The sequence below is a fragment of the Ruditapes philippinarum genome, unplaced genomic scaffold, assembly GCF_026571515.1.
Source record: "Ruditapes philippinarum isolate M1 unplaced genomic scaffold, ASM2657151v2 ctg948_1_1_1_1, whole genome shotgun sequence".
NCBI lineage: Eukaryota > Metazoa > Mollusca > Bivalvia > Venerida > Veneridae > Ruditapes > Ruditapes philippinarum.
Genome location: NW_026854272.1, coordinates 289089 through 303001, shown reverse-complemented (window position 1 = coordinate 303001; position 13913 = coordinate 289089). Strand labels below are relative to the sequence as shown.

General features: G+C 32.9%; 1 protein-coding gene across 4 annotated transcripts in view; it reads right to left on the bottom strand.

Annotated features, from left to right (window-relative positions):
• Positions 1–121: 121 nt before the first annotated feature.
• The window catches only part of LOC132739619 (protocadherin-7-like), a 28132-nt gene continuing 14340 nt past the window's right edge, over positions 122–13913 (bottom strand). For 2 of the 4 annotated variants that reach the window (XM_060727369.1, XM_060727370.1), the window contains exons 2-6: positions 4697–7441; positions 3141–3290; positions 2599–2713; positions 1553–2257; positions 122–1235 (exon numbers count right to left, since the gene is read on the bottom strand). In XM_060727369.1, coding sequence (XP_060583352.1) covers positions 1770–2257; positions 2599–2713; positions 3141–3290; positions 4697–7408 — 3465 coding nt within the window. In that variant the 5' untranslated portion in view covers positions 7409–7441 and the 3' untranslated portion in view covers positions 122–1235; positions 1553–1769. Of the gene's footprint in view, positions 1236–1552; positions 2258–2598; positions 2714–3140; positions 3291–4696; positions 7442–12813; positions 12971–13913 lie in introns of those variants that run through there. The other 2 variants (XM_060727371.1, XM_060727372.1) reach the window with 2 other exon arrangements.

Genomic DNA, 13913 nt, shown 5'->3' with positions numbered 1-13913 from the left:
GACATTAACTAATATGACATATTTCTATTTATTGTGAGGGGAAGATGTCGGGGGGGGGGGGTCGAGGAGGTTGGGAGGTTGGGGAGGGGCAAAGGGTGCAATCAAACATGTGACAGACAACTAAGATTTATCATTTTATTTTTTTGTATTAGAAAGCTGAGATCAAAACATATGTCTAATTATAAAACATGATGTATTATACTCCGCCATGTTGTACATGACTGAAAACCATTTATAACATTACTTCAAAGCAGTAAAAATACCGCCGATTATGACAAATCGGCGTTGAATCAGTCAAATTAAACACAAAAACATCAACAAAAACACATAATGGTAATAGGAACATTCATTTTTCACCTAATTATTATGCAGAAACGATGATTTTGTGTCAAAAGGTTTTAAAAGTTGTGTCTCACTCAGTAATCGTGCCTTAAATGACATAATGTTAAATACTGCTTTAACTACATTTTTAGGGACTAAGATGTCAAAAATCTCCTCATTTTTGCTGTCTATAAAAAAGGGCTTCATTTTCACAAAGAAGCTCCAGATTGGTTTGATTATTTGAATTATATATATAAAAAATCCAAAAAAAAGAAACACATCAAAACAAATGCAGAGAGTAACAAAAGTGCATACACATGCATATCATTCAGATAAACTAAATTCTTTGGGTAGTTTATATCTCTTTTTGGTAATTAATACCTATTTTTGGTAATCTATACCTAATTTTACGTCAAAGCTATTTCATGTATCAGGTATATCATAAACTTCATATAGTTTTAATACTATTTGTATCAAAATGAGGTTGAAAATGGTTCAATTTAGTCAAGAATTGAGCAAACGTGCCAGACAAAATTAAACAAAATGCACAGATCAGATAGGAACACATAATAAAATCATTTCACAATAGCACCTTAATAGTTAGTAGGAACAGAATCTTTACATTATTTAACAAAAACACATGTATATTATAAGCACATTTACAATAAAATAAACAAATACAAATGATACCGTGTAAAACAAATGCAGTTTTAAAATGAATAAATGAGGGTTTGTCAATATCCAAATACAGCACCAAAAGTTCTAAACAATACAATCCTTTTCTCGTAACAGTCTCTATTGTGTTTCCTATTCAAGTCACTGTGTATTAAATCCATAATATCAACAGATCATGCCAACTGTTTATTGCCAGCCGCTCATCAACAGTTCCATTTAAGGACTTCGATTTTTCTGCCCTGAAAGGATAGGTAAGTTTGAATGAAAATGATATGCTTTATGTATTCTCGATTAGCCTGGCATTAAACTATTGGACTGAGAACTAAAGAGAACTGAAATCAATGGGTAAATTAGAAGATCAATTGTATTTTAAGGGTTTTTTTTTCAAATGTAATCTATTCTGTGTTTTAATTACATCATGTATCTTACATTTAAATGTTATATTTACATTCATAAATACCGAACAAAATACTACATTATACATGTAAATGTTTTAAAAGATTTATCTTTCTTTTACAAGACTGGAATAGATGCAAATAAACATAACCATATTTACCTTTTCTTTTATCTCAATTTCAATACGGCAGAAAGTTTTGGCATGATCTTGCAATATATCTGTCACAGCTAGTTGTTCAATCTCATTGGAATTGCCTGCAACGTTTATGTTTTAGTTCTGCATCTTATGAACTGTCCAGAAGATATCCATTATAACAAATTGCACAGAGAATAAAAAGTTATCACAGTTTTAGCAATTTTTAATGTAATAAATTTCCTCACACAACCAAATCTCTTTGGTTTGGATACATGTCAGTAACGTCAATATCGTTTTCATCTAAAGTATAGCTGCCGGAAGTAGTTGTAGATCCGCCATCATCTTCATTTGATCTCATTGAGCTTCCGCTGTCATGACGCATGCGCGGATAATATTTGCCGCCATTTTGGTAATATTCCCGCCATGGTTCCGACTGCAATTGTAAGTTTCTTTGGTTCATTTGATGAGTATGAGCATGATTTGAGCTATATGTAGGATTTGTAAAGTTTTTAATAGCTAATCTCGGATTATTTCTCTGTGCATTGTTTTGAATGTCTGATTGAGATGGGGGTCTGTATGAAACGGGTGGAGGTGGTCGCGGTGGTTGATTGTGATGAACAGGAGTACTCTCCCTTACTGTCGGAAGTGACGTATGAACGAATTTTTGTTGTGGATGAAACTGCACATGTTTGGGCTTGGCGTCTTGAATGCTGAAGAAACGTTTGTCTTCTGAAAATAAATAAAATAATGTACATTTGTATTTCATAATAATTTACCATTAGATCTAAATGTTATTCTTATTTATATTATACATTTGTATGCTTTCTTTAATACCTTTAATAACAAAAACCATGTTCACGTCTATTCTCAGTGGTGCTTATTAATCATTCTATTATTCGTCGTTTTCAGTTTGCTTTGTAATGTAAAAGGTTATTGTATACAAGCAAACACTGGAAACATCTTTTTCCGACTTAAATCAATCTTGTTGAAATTTCAAAATATTAGTTTTTGCATTATTTGCATGTTTGCAAACATGTTTTCATTGATATTAAAAAAAAAGTATCAAATACCTGATATGGGGGAAGACATTGAAACATCATCTTCGCTTCCGCCCCGCCCACTATCACACGTGACTGTTTCACGTGACGTTTCACTCTCGCTGTCACCGGGTGGAAGCTGGTGCACCTATCAAAAGACAATATAACACCTATTATTGAGTATTTATGTTTCTTTGATGACTCTTTTATCGGTTTTATCTACCCGTTCTCACTAAACAGACGATAAAATTGAAAATAAAACTTTTAAACCACCGGAAGATATAAGACTACCGTCTTTGTTGTTAATCTATGAGACATATCAAATAAGTGGAGCTTAGCTGTTTAAGTGGAAAAAAAACACACAAAAATGATAAAATCTTTTAGAAATTAAAATTGGAAAGGAGAATGATCAAAACAGGTTAAAACAAACAAAAAATCTAAAATAACGATTAGCACTCTTCTTATTAAGAATAAACGGTATATTGTCAAATAACAGTTAATCTTTCTTTCTTTCTTTCTTTTCATAAAGTCGAGTAAAAACTAAGTGATGCTTTTGATGACAAAAGATTACTTACAGATGAGTTTTCCCAGGATCTTGACTTTGCTTCCCAAAGATACTGTTGAAGTTTCAAAGCTTTCATGTGACCATCAATTCTTTCTTGGTTTTGTAGATTATAAGTCGGAGGACCGTGCTGAGTAGTCATAGGAGGAGCATCATAAAATCTCTGTAATACAAGAACAAAATTTTGTGACTTTGATTATCGTAGAAGTAAGTGAAACAATGACAACATGGCATCAGAGTAGAAACTGGACGTAAACAACTGCTTTAAATCATTAAACAATTTGAGCCGTGTCATGACAAAACCAACATAATGGGTTTGCGACCAGCATGGATCCAGACCAGCCTGCGCATCCGCGCAGTCTGATCAGGATCCATGCTGTTCGCTTATCAACTCTATTACAAGTAGAGAAACTGATAGCGAACAGCATGGATCCTGATCAGACTGCGCGGATGCGCAGGCTGGTCTGGATCCATGCTGGTCGCAAACCCATTATGTTGGTTTTGTCGTGACACGGCTCATTTATTTAATCTAGCTATATAACGCCTGCTTTAATACTTAACATGCTGAATTTCTTTAATGGAGTTGACCAGCTTCCATTTTCAGAACTGTCCATTATCAACTTTGGGTATATCAAATTGAAGTCAGCCAACTGGATGGAGCATAGTCAGACTGGTACAGTGTGCAGGGAGATGTGCTGGCTCAACATTGGTGGCAAAGGCTAATCACTTTTGGTTCCAGTTTAAATTTGAGTTAAGATGACTGGAATATATAATTCGTCTAATTTTCTTATATTTGCCAAATTTCATGTTCTTGCAAAATAATTAATATATATCTTCTTAAATTACCCCTTTCAGCAAATATTTCACCAGGGAAACGAAGGTTAAAAGATAAATAGATTGAAATGCCAAAGAGGAAAATAAATATATTCCCACTATTAACAGGAAACGATCATTTACGTCTGCTATTACCATTTGGTGTAATGGGAGAAACTACATAAATAGTGTCGCGCGTAATAATATAAATCTATGCAAATCACTTCGTGTTCATAATGTCAAGGACATACGTGGTTTGTGACATTAAGGACCAAGAAAGGAAGGAAATAACAATAGAATAAAACATGAACATAAATAGGAACACTGCGAAAAACATTCTACATGTCTAGAAACTGTCGATTCTGCTGATTATTGCCTGGAGACAACACACTCTATCAAATCGTAACCATAAGCCTACAATTCATTATTAAAACGATAGAGGCCATCGATCTTTTGGATTCGAATTTCACTCCTTCGGTAATAGTTAATGGAGTTTTAGATTTTCAGATTTTCAATTACGAGAGAGTTTGATTGCTTTCATGATAATTTAAGAACTTCCCCACATTGACATAAAACTGCAAATAAGGTTTGTCAGATCTCACTCCTAACTCTACAGTGTCAAGATTTTTTTAATCACGTCATTGCAATAAATGTTCCTTTTATCGCGTGCAACAAAATTTGAAAACAGTATAGAGACAGATCATGCTATTAGTTTCGTGAAAAGGCATTAATTACGTGTCTTTTGGGTTTACTTACGTTTTGAGAAAATTCGTCAGTACTGCTCTCGTTGTTGCGTCCGCCTTCTAGATCGTCTAAAGAAAACTCTAAGGAAAAACTGACTTCTTTCTTCTTCTTAGACTTATCGTCAACGTTTCCAGACAAATATCCATCTTGACGAATAGAATCGGCTGTTGACGAAATCCCAGAATCGGAGTACCTCGCCATTTCGTCTTCTTGTGATTTCTTTTTATCAGCAGAACGAAGAAACAGGATAGCACCAACTATAGCAACTGCCACAGCAACAGTTGTTACTATGACAACAACTGAGATTATAATATATTTATTCCCTGTATCGTCTGCTCCAGAAGCGCCAACTGTTGAATTCGCATAGATCAATTCTATTTTTAGCGTAGCACGCGCAGACTTAGGCACACTGGATTTGTCCTTGACTTCCGTAGTTAGAATAACAGTGATGTCCTCTTTTATGTCTACATATTTCTTGATGGAGATTTCGCCAAGCTCAGAATCGATTTCAAAAATATCTAATTCATTACCGTCAATGATATGAAAACTAAGCGACCCATTTTCACCAGCGTCGAGGTCATAAGCGGCCACTGTTGTAACGACATTGTAGGAATCTACCGGGTAAATAAATCTAACAGTGTTATTGACATCATTTGGGAAAGTAATGTTTGGTGCATTGTCGTTTTCATCCGTAACAAAAATAGTGACAAGCTGAGTGTTACTCAATTGGTTTACACCAAGGTCGGTAACGGTCACGGGTATGTCGTACCTTTTTATTTTCTCCCTGTCTAAAGGCCGTGTAGTCTTGATTTCACCATCACGTGATATGGTGAAGGGGAATGTCGTCTGCTTCACTAGTGTAATAGCAAAGGTAAACATTCCATTAATATCAAGGTCACTATCATTGGCTTGTAGAAATCCGAGTGAAGTGTTTGCAGCCTGGTTCTCGGCTACTCTCAGCTCAGGTCGGGCAGGAATCATGACCGGTGCATTATCATTTATATCAGTCAAGGTCAGGGAGACGGTTGTAGTAGAAGAACGTCTGATGGGACCATGATCAACAGCTAAAACTTTCACTATTCTCAAACTGTTGAGTTCTCTGTCAAAACTTTTGTTTGCAAATATATGTCCAGTTGCATTGTTTATACGAAATTGTCCATTAGAATCTAACAGCATATACTCGACTGTGCCATTCAGTCCTTGGTCTCTATCTGTTGCTTTAACTTGGGTAATATTTGCACCTATTGGGTTGTTTTCCGCGATAACAACATTATATATCTCTTTTTCAAATTTCGGATCATTGTCATTAACGTCTAACACACGAACGTCGAATGATGACGAAGACACCTGTGGTGGTTTGCCTAGGTCAGCACACTCAACTTTCACAGTGTGAATCTCTTTCTCTTCGCGATCTAAAAGACCATCAACAACAACCTTAAACCCACGACCTTGAAATTTTTCTAATGTGAATAGGCTATTTTTAATATCGCACGTGAATTTTCCGTTATCGCCCTTGTCGTAATCTTCAACGTTGACGTGAGCAACAAATACTTCATTTGGTTGGTTTTCTTCAATGCTGACGAATCCTATATTCCCTGGAGAGAGGAGATTTACTTCAATAGTAGGAGGATTGTTTAAAGCATCGTTAACTGTTATAGAAACAACAGTCTGGTTTACAAAAGGAACAGACCCGTGGTCGGTTGCCTCAACGAAAAATTCATAATACTCAGAGGGCTCGCTTGTGAGATCAGAAATAACTGACAAATCACCAGAACTTGCATCAAGCTTAAAGAGCCTTTTGATAGTGTCTATATCGGACTGCCGTTCTCGTATCCTGTAAGTAACTCGGCCATTTTCGCCTATATCCTTATCAGATGCTGATATTGTAAGAATAACTGAGTTTATTGGGATGTTTTCGTCGATAGTTTTGTTATAAACGGTTGATAAAAACTCAGGACTATTATCGTTTTCATCCAGAACGTTTACAGTTATTTCAAGGGATTCACTTTGAACTGGATTTCCTCCGTCGCTTACAATAACTTTTACACGATACTTGTCATTAATTTCCCGATCTAGTTTTTGCAGAAGTTTTAATTTGAAACTGAAACTGTTATCATTTCCTTTGGAAGCTTTAAGTTCAAACAGTTCTTCCGGCTGTTCAATTGAAAAGTCCTGAATCGAATTATTTCCCGACATATCCGCATCGAACGCTGTGCCAATTCTAAATTCAGTACCAATGGATTCATCCTCGGAAATGTCTAACTTAGTCACTTCGTCAGTGAATTTAGGAGCGTTATCATTTTCATCTAGAATAAAGATATCAGCGGTAACTAAACCAAAAAATTTACCGTATGCAACAGCAATTTCCAAAGTAATTTTACATGTTACAGAAAATTCACAGACTGTTTCACGATCAATTTTAGTATCCGATGTATTCAGATTACCAGTGACACTGTCCAGATCAAAATAAACATTTTCTGGCGCCGAACTCTTCAAATAAGTAAACTTTGCACCCTTCTTTTCATCTTCCGTGGCATTCTGAAGGACTTGAGTCCCAGTCGCAATGTTTCCAATGAAAAACCCACTTTCCTTATTCTCTGGGATACTCTCGCTAAAGAATATTGTTGAATCCTCAGCAGACGAAATTTTGCAGCAGACGATACCCAAAAGAAGGAAAACGGCTTCTACGACTGACGTCATACTTTTGGCTCTATGAAAACGCATTCAGGGTCCGAAATTCAACACTGTCATAGTCCTCTGAAAAAAGAAATGAAATATAATTGTAATGCTCAAATTTTGACACTTTTATATTTTCTCCAGCGCGTGATTTGCAAAAGAATCTTATCACGAAGCTGATACATTGTTTTGTAACCTAAAAAGAAAAAAACAACAGTATTATTTTCTTTCGGTTTCATGACAAATTTTATAATTAAAACGGTAAAAATGGACAGAAATGAAGATGTTTTGTACAATATAAAATGTGTGCTTCCTGTGCAACAGATTACTTAGTGTCTCATTAAGCCGTGAAAAGTCTAACATCCCTGCTTGATACATATATAAAAGTCGTCTGCATTGTGTGTGACATTTGAAAGCAGACGACATTATTCAGTGATTTTTTTTCTAACATTTCTCGACATGGAAATGTAATAAACTACAAAATACCACAATTTGATTAAAAAATGTTGAAAACAGGTCATAAACATACAAATTAATGTTTCCTACTGAAGCTATTTTCTTAAGACTTTAATTACGGGAAGCACTTTTCTAGTAATTTTTCTTTTTTAATTCATCAATAAAAACACGTTATTTGTTATATTTCCAGCGTTGTTAAAGACAAAATTGTGAAAAATAACACATTATATTTGTTGATGTTTCTAAGGAATGAAATGATTTTACTTTTCAACAACATATCTTTTTTATTCACTTAAACATGCATACAACATGTAATATAAGGATAAATGTCAAAATGTTTAACAGAATCATGTATTTATATATACATGTACATGTGTTAGCTTTATTTAAAATAAAGTTAAATTGTTCTCGAAGAATTAAAAATACATACTTTTATTATCTATTATATATCGTAATAATATAATTATCCCTTTTGCATTAATAATAATACAACTTCAAATCCTTTTGATTTTTTATACAGAACATGCAGTAGTAAATCAAAGTGCTGCAGCACCGAATGCGACGGACATGCAACCGGAGAGACATTAAGGCTTCTTTTAAACAAAAACAAAACACAAAATATATAACAGAGAAAATTTGTTTCATACAAGTTCGAGATTTGTAGAGCAATATATTGTGTGTCCCAAACTGATATAATTCAGATTTTCTACTTTCAAGCACTTAAATACAGAATGAAATTCATGCCTAAAAACTCTGGTCAAACTTGTAAATCAGTGTCCTTATCGATTTATTCTAAGAAATGATATGTAAATAGAAAAAAAAACTGTCAACGAAATATTTCTAAAATAAATCCAGGCAAATAAACTTCAAACATAATACATTATACATTTGAGAATGCTATTTAGAATTGCTTCGTGTTATATCATAGTGGGCATATAGACAATAAAATATAAGTCATTTGTATTTTTATTTCTCTTGGATAATATGTCTCATTAAAAAAAATTTGGTTAAAATCATCAGCAATTAATAGTGTATTTTTTAGATTTTTTTTATTTACAAGGTAAAGATGTAGAGGCCAGAGCACATCGTTTTTATTTTAATTTAAATGTCACTTAAGCACTACAGTGTTTAGTTGTCCTTTTCAATTTCACACTAAATTCCATTTTCAACTTGTTGGCTTCTTACAATTGTATAGAATTTCTAAAAGTATTGCATGTAATCCGCTGGTTTATTAATTACATGTATAATGTGTACTCCCTAATCGCCTGTCCAAAAATCAGAACAGGTGAAGCAGAATCTATTTTTAGAATAGCGAAGGTTAATTCATATCATGACCTAGAAATATATGTAAACAAACCACAAGAATCGGAAGTAGAACTGATATTATAACTTCCTTACCATGAAAGACTACATGGCGGTAAAGTATTGAAAAACTCTCTTCTTACATGCATTTTCAAAAATAGATATTTATACTAACTATTGTACTGAATCTAATATATTAATAACTGCTGAATATTCAGCTAAACCCGCGGTATGAGTCACGAAAATAGTTCTTCTTTTATTAATGCGCGAGTTATCCTAGAGTCACGAAAAACTTTTGATTTGTTAATAATAATGTTTTGTATAATGTAGAAATATTTATTTCCTACTAATAATGTCTTGGAACTCAGAGGTTACACCTTTATTGTAGTATAATTTGCTGTCCTACTTTTCCGACAGCGGTAAATCGTTTCAGCAGTAATTTGCATAATGCGCAATAATACTACGGGACTATAACGTTTTTATCAATAATATACGTTCATATTTTAACTTTGATAACTTAATTTGAAATTGAAAAGGCTAAATATGGAAGACATTAAGATATCCAGACAAAGTATGGGAGTTTTGAAGGATCAAATTCATGTACTATTTCTTGGGCTGTTAATCGGTTTAGGACACATTGCGCGAGTGTAGCCAACGAAATCCCATGTGTAGATGACTTAGCTCTGAACGCGCCTGAGGGCGCGTCCGTCGCAAAAATGCTGTTAATACACACAAAGTGACGAGGAGATCACAATTTGGAGTGTAAGCGTGAAATACGCTCTCTTTCTCGTCTGATGGCAAATTCCGAATAGACAGACGTATCAGAACATTTATTGATACAACTACTTAACCATCTTTGAAACACTATCAAAACTAATCCTGAATTCGGTACAACTTCATATTTGCATATTTGATTTAACACCTTTGACATTCAACCGCTTAGCTAAGTCAACAATACTTAAATTAATGTCCAAAATTTTCGTATACTTGACGAAAGAAGGAAAATTCAACGGAAATAACCCCTAAATGATTAAACGCTATTGTATGACCGACCGTAGGTTTGCTTTTCTACTGAAGTTGTTAATAATAGTAACAAAAATCTGTGAAATTTTACACATTTAACTAATTTCCACTTATGACCAATAAAAGTGTCACCTTAGCATTTTTCGTTTTATTAATTGTGTGTCGATTCTCTTTATCATACGTAATTAACGGAAAAAATATGTCCGGTTATTTTTTTGTGCGAGTAAAGCTCCTCAAAGGCGAAATTCTAATAACAGACAATGAGTAAGAATTAATTTAGTATAAAAATAATAAGTCTTACACGCAAAATAAAACACCTGTCAACTTCCGGTCAAAAAAGTATTGGGTCAAAAAAATATTGTGGGAATTGCGTGTTCTGTACAATGTAATTTGTATCCCCGCAATTAATTTACAATAAAATCCATCTAATTACAAGGAATTTACCAGAAACTGTAGTAAAAGAATACATTATTTATTAGCCGTACCATTAATACTCATGGAATGATTTTATTCATCATTCCCATTTTCAACCTTGCACTTTGTTTTTTGGTACATATCTATTTAAATTTATTTCGCTCTTGAAATGCTGGTATTTCAGCTATATAATATATATTATGTCTATCTATCTATGTCCCTCCCAGCCTCACATTCTCAACCCTACCCCCCCCCCCCCTCTCACCACACACATCTTCCATGACGTGTTGCATGCAAGGACACTTTATAAACGTATAATATACATATATTATACATATTAAGTGCATTTTGATAGTATTATGCATTAGATTAGTCACATGTATTACATTTCTTGTATATGGTAATCATTACGCTTAATGCTTTCATAATTCCATTCGATATAAAAAATGAAAAGTAATACCATTCATTTATGCCGACCCTTGTACTTTGTCCTGCCTCAGTTGCATCAAATTATTTCTTAAGAAAGATAATTTTGATGTGTAAAGAAAGTCCCATTGAAATACTAGATAACTACAACTGTTTTGCATTACTAAATATTCACGGTGAATTAAACTTGCTACTTATTATCAACTAAATTACTATATACACTGAATTAAACATCAACATTTTTTTCAAACTTTTAGTACTTTTTTTTCTGAATAAGAAATCATCTAATCTATTTTTCTAATGGGATGTCATATTTTCTTGTCACAGGGAGTCAAAAGGAACGTCCATGCTTAATTAGAGTCAGAAGTACAAGTTTGATGAGTTAAAAACCCTTCATTAACATAACCATAGCTTCTGATACCTCATTCCTTAACACCATCACTTTCCATCATTTTTTCTTTTCATTTTTACGTGTTTGGTCGCCAGAAATTCGTCATATTGTCCCATCACGTCGCAAAAACTACTCTTATAAAACATTCAGTGACATTCTTTCATCAGTGATCATACAAAACATTAAGTTTATTTACTCAACTGTAAGATGGCAATCAATTCAAGTTGTTATAAAAAGTAATAAAAGTTACTGATTCGAAGGATCTTCATAACGGAGGGGTTAAAAGAGTCGGTCGAACTTCTGAAGATTTTGAACGTCATTAAATATATATTTGTAGTGACTGCATCTTACACACAGTATACCTTATAACTATTATTTTGTCATTTAAGTCAATCGGTTTTCGGATGCTCCACTTAATACATTCGTTTGCAACAAATAAAAATCCCCGACAAATTAGGTTAACGACGCCAGTTTATAAGATAAAGATTAAAGAAGAAAAAATGTCTATTAAAAAGTGTAACAAATATCGAGATATTGATTAATGCACTAAATAAATATATTTTTTTTAGACTAGGAAGAGAAATTTAAATATTTATAAAAAATAAATCTAGAGAAATATTAGTCATAATATAATTAATAAACATATTATACTTAGAAATATTTGAAAAAAGAATCAACGGGAAAAGCTATTCCACTTAAATAAGGTCATTAAAATGTTCTTTAAAACTTGGACAAGACGACATCAGACTAATATCTATCAAAAGAGTTAGCAACTTTACATTGTTTTACAATATTAGATACAACCACCATGTCTATCGGGACATGTTTTTTTACAGTGTAATTATAAAAAAAACTGCAACAGGTGTATAGTTTTGCACAGTACCTGTACCATACGTTACGTACCATATGTCATGTACGTTCGATAACAAGTTGACAGATTATGTGAGAAAATGAAACAATGCAGGACAACGCACTCATATAATGAGACATATGATTGAATCTGCCTAGCAAATATAGCATATGTTTTCTCTACTTAACATTTAATTAATATGAAAGGCTCCTGTCAAACTCTGTTTGACCCCTATAAAAATATTTTTTCTTCTTCTTCCATTTCTTAGGCAAGTTTTATATATTTTCTATAGACTACAATTTATTACCATTTTTATATAATTATTTCTGAATTACTATTACATTCAAAACAAAATATTCCAGATTTCACAATCCCCATGAATAATAAAACAGTCAATATTTTTTTTACATATATTTTGTTTTCAATTTGCAAAAATTAATAATAGCGTGGGTATGTATTGTAAATAAATTTAAAGGGTAATACCAAAAAAATGCGGTACCATTAAATGAAATAAAATACCAAAGCTTTTTGATTCTGAAAAAGATAGATATGCAAAAATACTTCATAAATAACCCCATTAAAGGGACGTACCTTCATAAATTAGTAATGTGAACCCTTTACTAGCCCGTCTTAAAATTCCTTCAAACAATTATCCTTTTTTGTGTGAATTTTGTATAGCAACGAAAATATGAAATTTCACTAATGTTTAAATACATAAATCATAAATCCTCTCTGATAAATAATGTTAAAATGATGAGTTAAACACGAGACAACGGGGTTTATATATAAGATAAACTGATGACCAGTCGACCATTTGATCACAGTCAATCTTTAAGGGCAAGTAAATTTGATAATATTGTAAAAATTGTTTTGTTGATATCAGATCCCGATATGTAAAAGTCTTCTCCTACTAATATTACGGGAAATAACAGCGGTTCTTTTTTAACTTTTTATCCAAACAAATTAAAATCGCCTCCGGTGTTAAATCTTGAACCGACAACATAGTTAGCTGTTCCGGAAACAATAAACCGATTTACACTTATTTATTCTTTTATTTTATTTGTAAGTTTACAATATTAAAGATAAAAATCTCAAGATGTAGAAATTTTGGTATGAAAGACGCCGACATGTGATCTCGAGCGGTAATGACATTCCATCATTAAAATTTTCTTGTCTAATACTTTGACTAATAAGGCAAAGTTGTTCAATCAGTTACACCGTAATGTAATTACCGCTCATTTGAAGGAATAGAAGAAAAAGGGACAATAAATAAACGTTATTATTTCTTTTAATTTATCACCAAAAGCCTCCGGTAGTTTTCTTTGATAACTGTATTACATTTAATGATTCACATCCAGCATCATGAAATTAAGCAATTTCCTACAAGCGCGATGATTTAATGATTCTGTTCTAAAATGTCATTCGCATCGATTTTAGTCCACTAGAAAATAATGAGCAAATCACGTGAGTCTTTGCACTTTGCACGCAGACTAACAAAACTGTAAAAAAATGAAGAAAAATCACAATGCGATGGTGATAAAGTGGATAGTTTTAAAAGGATATTTTTTTGTAAAAAATTACGTTTCTAGCAATACAATAAGGATTCTAAGAGAATAAAAAAAAATCACCAGGTCTTCCAAACGACTTGAGCTATGTGCATGGTACACGAAAGATTTAACTTTGTGAGTATA